The sequence below is a fragment of the Sus scrofa genome, chromosome 3 (assembly GCF_000003025.6).
Source record: "Sus scrofa isolate TJ Tabasco breed Duroc chromosome 3, Sscrofa11.1, whole genome shotgun sequence".
NCBI classification, from domain to species: Eukaryota; Metazoa; Chordata; class Mammalia; order Artiodactyla; family Suidae; genus Sus; species Sus scrofa.
The window spans coordinates 96,059,995-96,079,286 of NC_010445.4; the positions used below are offsets into that span (position 1 = coordinate 96,059,995).

The 19,292-nt window shown below is 35.8% G+C and overlaps 1 protein-coding gene across 3 annotated transcripts in view; it reads right to left on the reverse strand.

Annotated features, from left to right (window-relative positions):
• Nucleotides 1-19,292, reverse strand: part of CAMKMT (calmodulin-lysine N-methyltransferase) — a 403,629-nt gene that overhangs the window by 371,595 nt on the left and 12,742 nt on the right. For all 3 annotated transcript variants that reach the window (XM_021088302.1, XM_021088303.1, XM_021088301.1), the window contains exons 2-3: nucleotides 13,386-13,558; nucleotides 6,367-6,431 (exon numbers count right to left, since the gene is read on the reverse strand). In XM_021088302.1, coding sequence (XP_020943961.1) covers nucleotides 6,367-6,431; nucleotides 13,386-13,558 — 238 coding nt within the window. The remainder of the gene's footprint in view (nucleotides 1-6,366; nucleotides 6,432-13,385; nucleotides 13,559-19,292) is intronic.

The following is a 19,292-nucleotide window of genomic DNA, read 5'->3' on the forward strand; positions in this document are numbered from 1 at the left end:
CCATAATTAGTCACCTAAAACTAACCATTTATGTTTTTTCCAATTATTCACAATGAATTCCTTTACCTTCCATCTTTGCTTATTGGTTTCACTATTTCTTAGAAAAGGAATTATTAGTCAAATGATATGGACACTTAAAATTATGAGAGATATTGCTGGTTGGCCTCTGGAAAAGTAGACTCCATTTACCCTCCCACCAACAGTACATGAGAATGCGCTTCTCCCTACAATTTACTGATTATTGCTTACCTTCTCTCATCTTTGCCAATTTGACAAAAATTCTATCTCACTGTTTTAAGTGCATCTCACTACTTCATTACTAGTAAAATAGCCATTTGTTGTGTTTATAGAGCATTGGTATTTCTTTTGTGAAATACCTTTTTCTAATCTTTGACTATGCTTTCTCTTTTTCTTACAGATCTACAGCCTGTTTTTGCTATTCCTTTGTGGGAGCTCTTTCCACAATAAGGAGAATATATCTTTGTCTGCATATATGTCATAAATAATAATTACCAGTTTGTCAGCTGTCTTTCAACTTTTTTGATGCTTTTTGAATAAAGTGACTTTAAAATCTTCATTTGGTCAATCTATTCATCTTTAAATTCATGGGATTTGGATCACATTTAGAAGGGCCTTCCTTGTTTCAATATCTAAAAATTATTCATCTGAGATATCTAGGAGTATTTGAATTTTTTAATTAAATATGTACTCTACCTTAAATTTATTTTGCTATATAGTCTAAAAGAGAGATTTGGTTTGTTATATTTTCTAAATTCCTAGCCAATACTATTTATTGAAGAGTCCATCCTTCCTTTTATCACTGAAATTCCACCTTCATCCTATGATAAATCACATATATTTTTGTCTTTCTGAAATGTCTTTCCTAAAACATTGATTTATATGTGTGTTTCCAATACTATATTTTTGATAATATAGCTTTGCACTATGTTTTCATATACAAAACAATGTAAAATATTAAAACAGGATGGCACTCACCAAAAATATTTTATATCTTGTTTAATTCCCAATATCAAAGATAATGAAAAAGTCCAAGAATACTGAAGTTTCCATCGTGGCACAGTGGTTAACGAATCCGACTAAGAACCATGAGGTTGCGGGTTCAATCCCTGGCCTTGCTCAGTGGGTTAAGGATCCGGCGTTGCCGTGAGCTGTGATGTGGGTTGCAGATGTGGCTCAGATCTGGCATTGCTGTGGCTGTGGTGTAGGCCAGCAGCTACAGTTCTGATTCAATCCCTGGGAACCTCCATATGCCACAGAAGCGGCCCAAGAAATGGCAAAAAGACAAAAAAAAAAAAAAAAAAAGTCCAAGAATAAATGAGACATGATACTAACAATAAAAACTAATACAAACATTATCTATAGTTTACATATTACTTTCACATTATCTAATATTATGTTCACTACACTACAAGGTAGTTATTGTTTCTTATTCAGGTATAAGAAGGAGTTAAGATTTATTCAAAGACTTGCCTGCAATCACCCAGCTAGTAACCGGTGGAGCTAAAAACCTGAACTTCATTTTCCATGATCCTTCCATGATCCCACTAAGTTAAAAACAAAGCAATTACCAATAAAACCCCAAATTTCTCCTTAATCAAACTAGCTTACCAAGAATGTATGTGTATATATGCCTATACATATACACATAAACACACATATGCCTTTATTTGAATAAATGTATTACATGCCTATACATATGCACATAAACACACATATGCCTTTATCTGAATAAGAAAAAAACTTTAAATCCAAGCTGACACCTCTGAAGCTTTAGTAATTCCACCAGTATGACAATAACACTGAAACAGAGACACAAAAATTTGGACTATATTTCCTAAGAGATAATCACCTTTGTTTTCCCATATATAAGTACAAAACGAAAATATTTTACATAAGAATATTTCCTCAAGTAACTGCTATAACCCAAAAGAGATCAATTTGCAATACACCACAAAACAGGTCCCACTATTAGACCCCGAGGAAGGATCCAAAAGCAGGAGACTGTACCTGTGTGCATTAAAGGTCCTGAGTCAACCCTAGGATTCATTGCGGTGTGCAGGGGGGGAGCATCACCACTGTCACTTGTAAGAGTGTATAAGGTAGAGGGTCTACAAATTTCTCCAGGACCATGAGATACCAACCACCACAGGGTCCTGTCATGTACCCCAGCTAAGAGAAAAAACTTTTTTCAAAGAATGGCATACGGGATACTACCAACAGTAAAGTTAGTGTTAACTAGGCACCCTGATTCAGACTAGTTACTGCAATGATATATAATGATATTAACTTCTTAAGCCTTTAAAGGTTTATATACATTATACTGCATATACTGTATATACTGTATACAATAAATTATATGAGAAGCAAATTAATCATCTGTTCATGTTGTCGGGGATAATGTGCTAAAAAAGTGCAAATGAGGCAATTATATCACCAAGAACTGATGAGATTTTACATGAACCAAATAGCTGTATTATACACTATGACAGTAAAATTTGGATCAACTAAGTGCTGAAAAGAATCACATTTAAAAAAAAAAATCATTTCACTAGAGGAAAGAGATGACTTGGAGACAGAGAATATGGCTTCAAAAGAAATACAGCAAGATGGGGTTTCTGTGATTGGAGGTCATGGGCTGGCCAGAAAGGAGACTCTGTCCACAGAGAAAACAGAAGCAAGAAATCTGCTTCTGCTTGCAGAGTACTCTCTTCTGACCCAAGGTATTTGAGTGACATGTTACATGAAACACAGAAGCAACCAGCAACTTGTCTGAAGTAAAGGATGCATCCTACTTTTCCCTAGGTAGCTTGAGGACATCTCTTTCCAGGCATGATGAATCAATAGCAGACACAACTCTCTACAGAGTAACTTTGATATTGTAAAAGGAAGTACATTCTCAAATAGTAGAACCAAAGAATGGAATATGCATATCTACCCCTAGTTAGAGGTTAGCAAAAAAGAAGGTTGACTTTCAAAATAATTTGCTTTCTACAACAGCAAATATAAAGTACATAAAAATAAGACTGGGGCCACACCCTACAGAACAATGAATCATTATGCAGAAATGACTGTGAGATTCACTTTAATTTCTTCCTGTAACATTCGAAAGAATTCAAAAACTGAAAAGAGATCTCAAAAATATAAGACATTTTGCAAGTCATACATTTAAAAATGATAAAGGTAAACATAAAGGATATTTTCTTTTCTAATATATCAGGAAATAAAAAGTAATCTAGTAGTTTCATTTATTTTCCAAAATTAAAGATTTTTCCATATCTTTTTGGTTAGAGCATAAACAAATCCAGGAAGTAAGACTGACCCTCTCACCTTTGAAAATTTACAATTAATAAAAGCATTACCTGTTTTTGAAATTAACTTAAAATTGAGATTAATAGTTCTACTAAACATGAAAATATTTTGTATATACACACATCTATATTTTCTGTATAAACACATATCAGGTTTTTCATAACTATAAAATATTTTAAGTTATTTTTTATATTATCAGAAAGTTATACTAACCTAAAAACTAATTTCTGAAATAAATTGGTTCTCTCATATTATTAGAATGTGGGATGTGCTGTCAGTTTACTATCATGGAGGGTATTTAGGAATCGATATTCTTGTGTAGAACTTTCTCTACCAAGATTAACGAGACTAAAAGTATTTAAAGTTAGAATTTAAAAATTAAACTGATATTTTAAGACAAAAAATGAAAAGAACTAAAAAAAAATCAATCCAGAAAGTATATTTCTGTCTGTATGAATTGCTAAACACATTAAATACATAAGGAATAAATAAAATATAAATATTTAAACATACATCTTTCTATGTTTACATAATGAAAGCTTAGGGAAATCATTCAAGTTATCTATTCCAATTATACTGACGTGTGAAAAAGAATTATGATTGTAGCGCCCTCTGCTGTTTTCCAGTCACAAACTCAATCTAGTATCACCATTAAGGTAAAATTAAACACTGAGACATCAAGTGAAAAATCACTTTTTCAATCCTTGATCACTTTAAGCTTTGGCAACGATTACATAAAGGTTATAGCCAAGATTTACTTTATTGTAACAGGACTTCACCAATTTATTAAGTGGAAATATCATTACTGATTTTTCTTGAAGAGTATAAAATAAAAGTTACAGTAAAAAACATGTTCTAAAAAGTCTTATTTTTATTGCCTCTCCTATTACTTGGCAATATATTCAGATTTTAAGACTATAGTTATGTCAAGACATTTTAATAAATTACTATTTTGTAATTTGATCTACTTTCCCACCTTGTTAGTTCAATCAAGGTCATTTATTTTAAAATATCAGTATAATCTTTAATAAAACTATCTTCAGTATTAGTTAAAAACTGAAAGGCTTTAGAGGTACTCATCACTGGTGGTAATAATAAAGAGCTTTCATTTACTGAGTATCGACTATGAGGGATGTGGTATATTTTATATAGTTTCTATGTATTTTCTATATATTACATCCAATTCTAAGATAGGAAAGGATCATGGAGAGATATAAATTGTTCAAGATGGATTTCAGAACCAAGATTCAAAAAGTGTGTGGGGGAGGTCCTCATGCCAAAGACTCAACCTTTCTACCAACAATAGGCAGCAGTGAAAAAAAATGCAGTTTCTCCATCTCTCAACACAACTTGTGCGTTGTGGGGGCAGGGAAGACAAGTTCATGGGAAAAAGTGTTACCTAAGTATCAGGTGGTTGTTCATGTATAGAGTAACAGCTTAGAGCTTTAGAAAAATATTTTTATTTTACATAATGCTGCCAGCTAGTGGCCCTATTTCATACTTAGCCACTGGGAACAATATTTGATTTTTAACATCACCAATCAAAAAACCCACATTTAACATTCTAGGATCATGTTCATAAATTACATATGCATAACCCTGATTTAATAATATTTTACATTACCACGGAACTAAAGGAGAATGTCTCCTCAACCACCATTAGCATCCCTTGCCCAGACCTTGCCTCAATATTTAATAAAAATATTGGGAAAAAATTCAGCAAGGGCCAACATGTAGAAATGAAAAGATTTACCTATCACTATCCATGATAAAGAAGCCTACATTATTTTAAATATTTTAAGTTTATCTGAGGATAATTAGATTCCTTAGTGACAAAATACATAAATACTTTTCTCTACAATCAAAAGCTTGACATAATGTGAGCATAAGAACAAAATTATTGCCTGAGTATTGCTGAACATTATTCTATGAAGATCTAAAATTAGAGAGCATTTGATAAAGTAGTATTGTCAGCAGATGATGTTAGTTAGTCACAGTTGTGAAATTTCCCTTGAGAAGAAAAGCATGTGAGTATAGTTTTTACTTTAAAATGGTTCTGGAGTTCCCGTCGTGGCGCAGTGGTTAATGAATCCGACTAGGAACCATGAGGTCGCGGGTCAGGGTTAATGATCCGGCGCGGCTGTGAGCTGTGGTGTAGGTTGCAGATGCGGCTCGGATCCCGCGTTGCTGTGGCTCTGGCGTAGGCTGGAAGCTACAGCTCCGATTCGACCCCTGGCCTGGGAACCTCCATATGCCGCGGGAGCGGCCCAAGAAATGGCAAAAAGACAAAAACAAAACAAACAAACAAAAAAAACTATAAGAAAATAAAATAAAATGGTCCTATTTCATTGATAATTCACTATCTTAAGAGAAATAGCCTATGCAACGCACACAGAGAAGAGCAGAGCTTTCACCAGCCATGTTGTTTAACACAGTAATATAAAGATACTCTTGTTAGGTTTCTTTCATCATATAACAGTATAATTACTTAAATGGTTTTCTCAGCGGAGAACTCTATATCATGACTTAATCAGAGGCTTAGATAAAAAGACAACATATTCTATAATATAATAATGCATAAAACAAAAACATTCTGGTATTAAAGCATACTATTAGCAAGAAAAAATATTCTGGGTTTATTCCATAATGAACAAGAAAAGCAAGACATGGAAAAGCACAAACCCAAAACACAGCAAAGAAGAGAGACAGCCCCTCTATTGCAGAGACTAACTGAGAAAGTCAAAATGGAAACAGGAAACAAAAGGGGCAGTACTGGAGAATCCAGTGTTCCTTCTGACCTACATTTGGACACACACACACACACACACACACACACACACACCCACCCCTGCAAGGTATAAAAACTGCTTTATCTCACTTAGTAAGTGCATCTTATATGAGAATTATTCTATAGCTAAAAACAGCAAGAGTTCTATTATATACATGCATACACTAGTCAAACATCATGGAAAAAACAACTAAAAATTCACTTTTAAAACACTAAAAATACTTCCATACAATGAGCACATAACTTACAAACATTTCCTGTATTGTCAAAGCTGGTAAGAACATCTTCAACATTCAAAGATCCACTATTATGCCTAGAAAGGAATAAAGCATTTTAACAATTCTGAATATTAACATTTATTAATTTCTTTCAAAGCGAAGACTGCATTATGATACACCCAATACTAATAGACCCTTCCATGTTGTGTTCTGAAATTACTTTGCCCGCTAGAGGGAGAAGGCAAAGAAATAACAGAACATAGTCTTTGGAATATTTAATATAATGATATTTGTTAATTAATCTATGTTTTAAAGGATTAATAAATATTGTTGTTATAATTATATAAATGTGAGATAAATTATTTACCTATTTAAAGAAAACAAAGTTTTACACTTGAGAATCTCAAGACAAAAATAAACAATCAACGTCGGTAACCACATTTAACAACACATAAATGTCCTCTACGATGGCCCAACAAATTCAGAACTTAAGTCACAAAGAATTAACCAAACTTCAGCTTTGCACATTCCATTTACAGGGTGTTTTCAATGTTGGGGGGGGGGAAATGTTTTATATCTTGCCCACTGATCTTAACTCTATTCCCTTTAATCTCTTTTTACTTGATGGCTCTTTTTTTTTTTTTTTTTTTTTTTTTGGCTTTTTTTTAGCGGGGGAGGGCCTGCACCCACGGCCTATGGAAGTTCCCAGGCTAGGGGTCTAATAGGAGCTATAGCTGCCAGCCTACACCACAGCCATAGCAATGCCAGATCTGAGCTGCATCTGCAACCTATGCCACAGCTCATGGCAATGCCAGATCGCTGACCCATTCAGCAAGGCCAGGGATGGAACCCACATCCTCATGGATACTAGTTGGATTCGTTACCATTGCGCCACAACGGGAACATCCACTTGATGGTTCTTTAGTACTTTATTAATACATAAAAATGATACTATTCTTCGTATACAAATGGACCGAGTTGTCAATAAGTCATAGAGTCTGTGTTACTTTTCCACCATTCATAAAAAAAAATTGGTGCTCTGGCATTTACAATCTTCTACATTCTCTCCTACATAATTTACAACTGTAGTTCTTTAGGATATTGTAATAGTTTATAGTAACTATTAATAATTCACAGTAAAATTTAATTCATCAACACTACTTTGTCATTAAAACTTATCACAAACGATATATACTGTTATGAACTGAGCTTAGTCTCCCCACAAATTTGTATATATGACTGAATTTGGAGATAGAGCCTTCAAAGAGGTAATTAAGTTAAAAGTGGGTCATTAGGGTGGGCCCTACTCCAGTATGACGTATATCCTTGACAAAAAAAGGACATTAGGACTACACAGAGACAACAGCACATGTGTACAGAGAGACAATCATATGAAAAGGCAGCAAAAGGGCAGTCACATGCAAGTCAAGGAGACCTCAGATGAAACCTAACCTGCAACACCTAGATCGAAGGTGTTGAAACAGAAAATAAATTTGCTGTTTATGCCATCCAATCTGTGGTGCTTTGTTCTGGGAGCCCTAGCTAGATAATGCATATACAAACTGTAACACATTTTTCAAAGAATTTTTTACTTCTATCATAGAGACTCGGTTCTTCAATCAAGTGACCAAGTGAGAATGCAAAAAATTATCTGCAATAATCACTGGCCCAATAACCACTGAGCTCAACAGCATCATAACCTAAGGCAGTGAAGTTACCAACCACAAATCCAAATTTCATCATCGTAACACAATGATTCTGTATCTTCTCTGTGGCTACAAGATTCTAGAATAGCTTTTCTATACTAAGGTGGAAAACTACAGAACACGTCAGATAAGAGAGGAAAAAGAACAAAGCATTTAACATCTAAAACACAAGATGAAGCTATTAAAATGATCAGCAACACAGCACAGAAGTCAAAAAAGTTCTTCCTAAATATAAAGACAATATATGGGAGGTTCCTGCTGTGGCACAACAGGCTCAGCAGCGTCTCTAAACTGCTGGGACACAGGTTCCATCCCCGGCCCAGCCCAGTGGATTAAGGATCCAGTGTTGCCACAGTCTACAGTGTAGATCACAACCGTGGCTCAGATCTGATCCCTGGCCCGGGAACTCCATATGCTGTAGGGCAGCTGAAAAAGGAAAAATAATTTAAAAATTAAGAATAAAAATAAATTTTAAAAACCCCAAAAATACATGGTTCCCTCAAGAAAAAACTGCCCATCATCCTATGTAGAGATAACCACAGTTAATACTTTGGTATAGAGCCTTACAACTTTGCTATATGCTCATAGATATGTCATTAAATAACTGAAAGCACATGATCCATACTGTGTCACCAGTGCAATCTGTAGTGTTTTGTTTAACATATTATAAAGTTTCCTACATCATTAAATATTGTCCTGCAACATGGTCGCTTTAATGGCTACCAAGTAGTCAAGTGAATGGACTGTAGCATAATTTACTGAACTAACACCTTACGTTGGATTTTTAGATTATGCTCACTTTTGTGCTATTACTCATATTTCTTCAACAAACACCCTTATAGAAACACTATTGAGTCCCTTTATGATGATTTCCTTAGGATAAGTTCCTAAAAGTACAATTGCTTTGTGGCCTAGTTTTAATAAGGACATCCTCTCATGCACAGGTTTTTTCCCTCCCTCCCTCTCTCTCCTTCCTTCCCTTCCTCCTTCCCTCTCTCTCCTTCCCTCCCTCCCTCTAAAACCAGGATGAAATAAACATTCAAAATGAAACCCGAGACAAGACTTTTTAAAAGGTATAGATACTTTGCAGGAAGTTAAATATTTCTAAAAGCAGAAAGTGAGATAATTGGAGTGAATTGCATGTTTAAAAGTTAAAAGCAGTATTCAAAATAGAGAGTGTGACACAAAACTTGTCTTCTTGAAAGCGTTATTTCTTAGAGCCAAGAAAAAGAAAGTATACCTGTAGACATTTTTAAATGGGATCAGGGTGGGTATACAGTAAAACTAATCCCATACCTCTAAAGAGCTTACAAAAACTGAAAATCAATTATCTATAAAGTCTATAAAACCCTAAAAGATGACATCTCATGAAAGAATAATGTCAGTAATCATTGTCTTCAATAGTATAAGAACTAGTACTAATTACAGGAAAATTGCCATGAATATAGCGCCGTAAAGATTCAGTTTGATTATTTTAAGTTCCTTTTCATTGGCCCCAAACTCAAGGACTGTTCTTTGTTTAGAATCGCTTACTTTTTATTCAAGTGTCAACCATGTAAGATCTTGCTAACCCTTAATCTTTCAACTGTTTACCTAGGTCCTGCCTGGATAATGTGTTTAGATAGTAATACCTACAAGGAAGGGGCCTCATCAAACTTTAGTCTTAGTATTACACTGATAATTAATATAATAAACAATGCCAACTTGTTGCCAACATATCAAGGGTATAAAAAGCTTGCTCCATCTTTCTCCTAAACTCCAAAGCTTTAACGTGTTTCCTAAGCCTTTAATTTAAATGTTCTCACCACAAAAAAGAAATGATAATTATGTGACATGATAGAGGTATAGCTAACAATATGGTGATAATCATTTCACAATATACAAGTGTTTCGAGTCAACACAGCATACACCTTAAATTTATAAAATGTTATATTTTCAGTTACATATCAATAAAGCTGGAAAAAAATTTATCAGTAGCCTGTTTCTTCTTTCCAAAGCCAACCAATATTTTTCACAAGCACCTAGAGCTATACTAGATCTGAGGACCTTTGAGTTTTTTTCCCAAGAATGGTCTATGGAATAAGGACTAAGGAGCAAGTTGCTGGGATATATAATAATTTGAAGAGGGGAAAAAAGCTATTAAAGAAAAATCTGAAGTGTAACCATATCAAGAGACTGAAAATAGAAGTTAAGTGAAGTCTGGAGTTCCCATCATGGTTCAGTGGGTTAAGAACCCAACATGGTGTCTATGAGGATGTGCGTTCGATCCCTGGCCTCGCTCAGTGGATTAAGGATCCAGCATTGCTGTGAGCTGTGGTGTAGGTCTCAGATGTGGCTTGGCTCCTACACCGCTGTGGCTGTGGCTGTGGCCGTGGCCGGCAGCTGCGGCTCCAATTCGACCCCTAGCTTAGGTACCTCCATATGTCACAGATGCGGCTAAAAAGCAAAAAAAAAGAATAAGAATGGATATCCATGTAGGGCAGTTAACAGTGAACAAGGAGAAGTGGTAACCATAATAAATCAATGTGAACAAAATAGGCAATGGAATGGAATGAATGATTCTTAGCAGAAATCCTCTCCCACCCAAGCATTTTCAGTGACATCAGCTCTTTCCTATACAGTTAGGGGTTATGGAGTAAGAAATGGAAAACTCAGACTAATTAATGAGGAAATGAGTTTATCTAGGCTTCAACCCCTTCATCTGAAAAGTAAATGCACACATGATTGTCTCCTAAAAGACAGGATGTGTAGAAGTTAAAAGTGCAGGCTGTGACTATCTTTATGCAAGCTGTTATTGATGGAGATGTCTGGGTAAAGGGTACATGGAACTCCTTGTACTATTTTTGTAACTTCCTGAAAGTCTGTAATTATGTTAAAATGAAAGCATGTAAAAGTACAGCATGGAACCAGTCCACAAGGATTTGAATAGGATCACAATCAGTTCTTGGCTGTATGAACTCAATCAAAGTATTTAACCTCTCTAGGCTTCACTTTTCTCATGTGAAGATGAGAAAATGAGGATAAAAGCAGTATTTACCTCAAGCTGCTGTATGAACGAAATCAGCTAATACATATAAACCACTCATAACCGTGCTTGCCACATAGTAGGCGCTCAATTGTCAGCCATTATTAATATGGTTGTGATTATTTTTTAACTTATTCTAGTTCAGAATTCAGCTCTAGAATTCTGAATGTTTAAAGCTATTGTTATTTTTGCACTCCTAGAAAAGACATTAACTAGTTTGAAAAAAGAGAAAAAAAAAAATCTTGGCAGCCATTGAGGCCAAAATTATAATTCAGTCACCTATCTTCTCTCTACAAACTAGGAGTCAATGTCATATTTATATAAACATATTTATTCTTTCAAAAATGAATATATCGGAGTTCCCATTGTAGCTCAGTGGTTAACAAATCCGACTAGGAACCATGAGGGTGCGGGTTTGATCCCTGGCCTTGCTCAGTAGGTTAAGGATCCGGCGTTGTTGTGAGCTGTGGTGTAGGTTGCAGACACAGCTCGGATCCCATGTTGTGGCTGTGGTGTAGGCTGGCGGCTACAGCTCGCATTTGACCCCTAGCCTGGGAACCTCCATATGCTGCAGGAGCAGCCCAAAAAATGGCAAAAAAAAAAAAAGAATATAATACAAAGAATCACACTGCTGCAAAGGAGTCTTCCTGCTACATCAAGGTCATATCCCCCAGGTGAAGAACCATGCCTTCTTTTGAAAGTTCTTAAGAACAGAAGCTTTCACATGCTCTCAGGATAAGCCTTACCAGGGCCGTGAAGATGTCGGGAAGTTATTCATGGTATAGTTTATACTTAAGGCCTCTTAACACAGTGGATACAGAAGATAAGTTTTAGAACTTTTGGAGTTCCTGTCGTGGCACAGTGGAAACGAATCCAACTAGGAACCATGAGGATGTGGGTTCAATCCCTGGCCTCGCTCAGTGGGTTAAGGATCCAGCGTTGCTATGAGCTATGGTGTAGGTCGAAGATGCTGCTCAGATCTGGCATTGCTGTGGCTGTGGTGTAGGCCGGCAGCTACAGCTCCGATTAGACCCCTAGCCTGGGAACCTCCATATGCCGCAGGTGCGGCCCTAGAAAGACAAAAGACAAAAAAAAATATTTTAGAACTTTATACCTAAAGCCCCTACTAGATCATGGTTTCTCCTTCTCTTTAATTTCCTTATAGAGTCTATCTTCCAATAGTTGAATCATCTTCATTCCTACTTCACAGAGTTATTGTAAGGAGTACATGAATTAAAATACCTCAAAGCACTGTACTTGGCACAGAGTAAGCATTTATTTTTCTTTCTGTCCTAAGCAAGGACTAAACTAATCTCCATCAGAAGGACAGACGGCTGAGTTTTTCTAATCCCTAAAATTCTATATTCTATTTAGAGTTTTGAATAAAGCAGTATTAGGAAACTAGATCCTAACCGTACTTCCCTGCCCACTCTAGTCAATTTTTTTCCAAATTTCAAATTTTAGGCTATTATGGTGTCTTTTAAAGCTTAGATATTTTAAACTAAAATAGCTAAAGAAACATACACTATAAATAGACATCCTTTGTAAAAATTTTTTTCTTAAAATTATTCCTAACCTCGCCTAAACTGTACTCAGTCACATTTCCACTTAAAATGCTTTTTGCTCTTCTTACAGTTACTGTAAATGTGCTCCTCCCTCCCTTTCAAGATGTGAAATCTTGTCAAAAAAGGCAGATTTTATAAAATCAAACACCTGCAGTAATATCGCAACATGTTAGACTATAACTGTGAGAGAAAATTAATTCAGTAAAAATAGTATCTTGTTACTTCAGTTAGCAACTCTCTTATCTCTTTTCTTATGATTTTTACAGCCAGAACAGTCTGTATGCTTCTCACGATATCAGTGTTTTCAACTGAATTCTCTCCTCCTAGTCTTAAGATTCTATTCCAAAAGTGACAAAACATGAATGGGAAACATACCAAAGCTTGATTTTTCAAATAACTACTACTTGAAGAGTAGTTTAGAAAAAACTTCTTTTCACTTTCAGCCTTCTTTCCCTCAAAAAGAACTTGGCTTTTTGTCATAATCAAATGCTATGAGAATGGTTAAATGAACCCTTTGATTTGCAACCCACTTTATCCTCAAAATGCCATTACAGTTTTTAAAATATTTTTTCTTTAGTTCTGAGAATACAGCAAGACCCAGTTAAAGCAGCAGGATTTCCAAACACAAAGTTGCAAAACGTAAGTTCTGATAAGACTGCCTGTGAACTCAGTAGAATGAACAATGAGATTCTTATTAGATTTTCTTCTAGAAGAGAAACACACTTTTAAAAAGAATCTTAGAGTGATGTTTACCTTAAAGAAACACTGCATTCAGGAAAGAAGATGCTTGTATATTGGACCCAGGTGCCAATTTCCTCTTCGGCTTCCTTTTTATTGGTTTCTGTTACTGAAAACAGATTAAATGATTCAAATCTTCTCACAGATATATGTCGCAGACAATCATCTAGATGTTTTTGCTTCAGAACCTTTAAAATAAAATCGAAAAGTTGTGGTCATATTACATAAATACAACTTACATGTTCAACATTTAAGTGGTAAGAGGGGTTTGATTTCCAAAAATGGTTGACAAGATAATGCAGACCAAGGTCTTACTGAAGACAACTAGAAAAGGTGCACAAAATATTTTAAAACATTCCTCCAAGTTATCAGAGAACAGAGGAAATAGTGAAAATCTACCATCTAATATCTTTAAAAGAAAGTAAATCTAGAGAGGTGAGTCTGGCTATTGCAACCACTTTCCTTGTGAGACTTCTTTTTTTTTTTTTTTTTTTTTTTGTTGTTCTTTCTGCCTTTTCTAGGGCTGCTCCTGCAGCATATGGAGGTTCCCAGGCTAGGGGTCGAATCAGAGCTGTAGCTTCTGGCCTACGCCAGAGCCACAGCAATAAGGATCCGAGCCTTGTCTGCGACCTACACCACAGCTCACAGCAACGTCAGATCCTTAACCCACTGAGCAAGGCCAGGGGTCAAACCCGCAACCTCATCGTTCCTAGTCAGATTCATTAAACACTGCGCCACGGACAGGAACTCCATGAGACATTTGTCAATTCCAAAAGAAAGAGTTGAGAAGCAGTAACTTAAATAGAGAAGATAAACAGCACCTTAAACAGCTTGCAGAGTTGGGGAGAAAGTTGAATTTCAAAGCTTAACATCGAGACAGAGGGGGGTATGTTGGTCCAAGCTTCTGTGTGTGTGTGTGTTTTAAGTCAAATGAGTAATTTTGTTGGTGTCATTGAAAACTAAGTTTTGAGGTATGGGAGCAAAGAGATATATCTGTAATGGATATGTGTCTATGTATGACTGAATCAATTTGTTGTACTGCAGAAATTATCACAACCTTGTAAATCAACCATACTTCAATAAAAGTTAAAAAATAAAAAATTTAAAAATTTAAAAAAAATAAAATAAAAAGACAATACACAGAATGGGCCAAAATACTTGCAAATTATCTAATTAAATTGTATGTAGAGTTATATCTAAAATATATAAAGAACTCCTATAACTCCATAATAAAACAAATCACTCAACTAAAAAAATGGGTGAAAGATCTGAAAACACATTTCTCCAAAGGAGATATGCAACTGACCAACAAACACATGAAAAGATGTTCAATGTTATTACTCATAAAGTAAATGCAGATCAAAATCATGAGATACTATTTCATAAGGAATAGGATGGTTAAGCAAAAAGACAGCCAATAACAAGTGCTGCCAAGGATGTGGGTAAATTGGAACTCTGATACATTGACGGTGGGAATATGAAATACTGTGGGCACTTTGGAAAACAATATGACAGTTCCTTAAAGTACTAAATATAGGAGTTTCCGTCCTGGCTCAGTGGTTAATGAATCCAACTAGGAACCATGAGGTTGTGGGTTCGATCCCTGCCCTTGCTCAGCGGGTTAAGGATCCAGCATTGCCATGAGCTGTGGTGTAGGTCACAGACAGCTCAGATTCCTCATTGCTGTGGCTGTGGCACAAGCTGGTGGCTACAGCTCCTATTAGACCCCTAGCCTGGGAACCTCCATATGCCGTGGGAACAGCCCTAGAAAAGCCAAAAAGACAAAAAGAAAAAATAAATAAAAATAAAGTATTAAATATAGAGTTACGATACAGCCCAGCAATTTCACTCCTAGATGATATACCCAAGCGAATGGAAACAAAACACAAACATTTTTACAGGAATGTTTACAGCAGCATTTTTTAATAGCCAAAATACAAATACAACTCAAATGTTCATCAACTGATCAACAAAACATGGAATATCCATACAATGAATGTTATTCAACAAGAAAAATGAATGAGATACTAAACATTGAGGAACCTTGAAAATATCTGCTCAGTGAAAGAAGCCAGTTGTAAAAGACTACATATTGTACACTCCTCATGTGAAGTGTTCAGATAGGCAAATATAAAGAGAGAGATAGCAGATTAATCATTGGCTATCGATGGGGGCACTGAGGGCAAATGAAGAGTAACCGCTAATGTATTCCAGGGTTTCTTTTTGGGTTTATGAAAATATTCTAAAACTGATATGGGAGTTCCTGTCACGGCGCAGTGGAAACAAATCCAACTAGGAACCATGAGGTTGCGGGTTTGATCCCTGGCCTTGCTCAGTGGGTTAAGGATCCGGCGTTGCCATGAGCTGTGGTGTAGTTGCAGACACAGCTTGGATCTGGAGTTGCTGGGGCTGGGGCATAGGCTGGCAGTCACAGATCCGACTCAACCCCCAGCCTGGGAACCTCCATATGCCATGGGTGTGGCTTGAAAAAGACAAAAGACAAAAAAAAAAACCCCAAAAAAACTGATATGAATATATTAAAAACCAGTTAAGTTGTAGACTTTGAATGGATAAGTTGTATGGAATATGAATTATATCACAATCAAGCTGTTAAAAAATAAAAAGAGATACACCTGTAAAATAAATGAGGTCAAGCAAAAACCCAGCAGCTCTGAATCTTAATGAAGAATAATATAAACTAATGATGTGGAGTTCCCATGGTGGCTCAGTGGTTAATGAACCATGAGGTTGCGGGTTCAATCCCTGGTCTCGCTCAGTGGGTTAACGATCCGGCATTGCCATGAGCTGTGGTGTGGGTCACAGACGTGGCTCGGATCCCACGTTGCTGCGGCTCTGGCGTAGGCCAGCGGCTACAGCTCCAATTCAACCCTTAGCCTGGGAACCTCCATATGCCACGGGAGAGGCACTAGAAAAGGCAGAAAGACAAAAAAAAAAAAAAAAAAAAAAAAAAAAAGAATAATATTAACTAATGATGTATCTCATTTTTTTAAAACTATACTTATATTTCATACATCTGACCACCAAAAAGTCTAAAAATAATGACCAAACCTATAAAGCACACCTAATGCCATACTACGGTCTCTAGATACATTTTCTATGAAAACAAATAAGGCCCCTTTGAAGAAGGGCAGGAATAGCACAAGATAAGCCTGGAACATCATACACACAAGAAAACAAGAAAGCCATGTAAAATCAAGAGTTACATCAAAAGGACTCAGGGACGATCTGAATAGGGTCCACTGGCTAAAGATGGGATGGTGTGAGCATTAACAAAGATAACAGATGTAACTGAAATGGAATATATTAGTTCATAAAGGTAATTTTGTAAATGCCTCATTGATGATCACTGAAGAATGCTGGAGGACTGATTTATTTGGAAAAGTGCTAAATAAAGAGAAAGAATCAGGTATTTATCTGTCTTTCATATATGAACCATAATTGAGAGTATCCAAACGGAAGGTGAGGAGAAGTTTCTTTACACTAGTATCCCAAGTAATAAACGAAGAAGGAACAACAGACTATCACCATTTTTGAATTCTCTCGTAAGTTTACGAACCTAGGTAATCGTCATTAGCTAGAGAAATAACCAGACATCACTATGATTATGATTAAAGTACATACCACCATCATTTTGACCAACTAAACAAGACAAAACTAAAAGCATCAAATCTGAATCTGATCAAGCCTCTACATCTTATGGGAGAGAAGAAATACAGGGACAGAGGAACATATTAAACATAATCAAGTACAAATGGCAAAATTCAAATCATGGGAAACTCTAAAACAAAAAACCCAGTTTCTTCTAAATAAGTGATAAGGGCTGAAAAAGAGACATGCAGAGGGGCTATTTATTTATTTATTTTTATTTTTATTTTTGTCTTTCTAGGGCCACATCCACAGCATATGAGGTTCCCAGGCTAGGGGTCAAATTGCAGCTATAGCCACTGGCCTACACCAGAGCCACAGCAATGCAGGGTCCGAGCCGTGTCTGCAACCTACACCACAGATCAGGGCAACACCAGATCCTTAACCCACTGAGCAAGGCCAGGGATCGAACCCATGTCCTCATGGATGCTAGTCGGATTCATTAACTGCTGAGCGATGACCAGAACTCTCAGAGTAGCTATTTAGAGTAAAAAGACTTAAACATATCAACAAATAACAGTATTTGAAAATTTATTTGGATCCTGTTTTCAAAATAATGAAACTATAAAGACAAATTACGAGACAATGGACAAAATTTGGAAACTGACCAGATATTTCATGACATCAAAGAGTTATTCTGGATTGGATATGCTATGATAATTACGTTGTTTAATGTCATCTTGTATAGGTGTATACTGAAGTATTTATAGGGAAAAAAACATGACATTTGAGATTCACTTCAAAATAATTGCGTGGTGATTGCATAATGAAAGAATAAATATGAAAGTCAAGAGTTAAAAATAGCTGAAGCCTATGGATACCTGAATGGTTATCAAATTAGCCTTACCAGTTTTGTATATGTTTAACATTTCCTATGATAGAAAGATTTTTTAAGATATAAAACACTCTAATGGTCATAAACAAATGAAAAATAACTAAAAAGATACCTAAAACCAAACACATTTGGAAGCAATATACTTCTAAATAATGTGATTCAAAAAAAAAAAAAAAAAAAAAAACCACAATGGAAATTAGAAAGTATTTTGAACTGAATAATAAAATACATTTCAAAACATTAAATGTAGCCAAATATATGCAGAGAGGGAAATTTATGGAAAGGCTAAAAATCAGTAAGCTAAGCACCCACTGCAAAAACTAGAAAAAGAAGCAAATTAAGTCTCCCCCCCCCAAAAAAGTACAAGTTAATAAAGTAGAAAACAAACATAGCAAGGAGGATTAACACCACCAAGAGTTGGTCTCTGAAGAGATTAATGAAACTGATTAATCCAACTAGACTATTAAGAAAAAAAGAAAGAAGGTATAAATATCAACGTGACATAGGGAGATCACCTTGGATCTTAGAGGCATTAAAAAATGCAAAAGGAAAGCAAAAGCATATTATGAAAACTAACTTAAATTTTGAAAATTTAGATGAAATGAACAAATTCCTAGAAAAAATACAACTAATCAAAACTGACACAAGAAGAAATAGAAAACCTGAATAGTCCTAAACTATTTTAAAAATAAAATGCATAGGAGTTCCCGCAGGACACAGTGGGTTAAAAGGATTCTGCATTTCTATAGCTGCAGCATAGTTCACAGCTGTGGCTCGGATTCAACCCCTGGCTTGGGGATTTAATGCATAAATAAAAATTTTTATCACAAAGAAAACTCCAAGCCCAAACTGCTCACCAGCAAATTGCACCAAATGTCTAAGTAAGAATTATTGCAAATCTTATCACACTCTTCATTAAATTCCTAAATAACCCCATGGGATATATACCCAGTATGTGAGAGAGGAAACTGAGGCAAAGGAATGTAAATTTGCTCAAGGTCAGAGAGTGAGTAAGAAGCAAATTCAGGGTTCAAAGCCAGGAGTCTGAACTCCTAACACCTCTGCTTGTGAAGAATGTGGCAGACTGACACCAAACATCGCATTCCAACTTCCTTTAAAATACCTTCCTATACTAGAAAGCTGGAAAGCTAGAAACTACATTTCCCAGAATTCCTAACAGCCAGAGTTTCACTGGGGATTTGGTTTAGCTAATCAGATGCATTAATGTGAGATCTGAAAGAAGGAGAGATGGTGGTAACTACATTTCTATAACATGCGCTGGTAAGAATAACTTTAAAGACATTTAGTTCTCCTGCAGCAGTTTTAGCAAAGGTCCCAGTGTTCATTCTCTAATTTAGTGGAGAATTAGAGGGAGCACAAGTGGCATACCTTTGCTAGTAGAGATCTAGCAAACAAGCTGT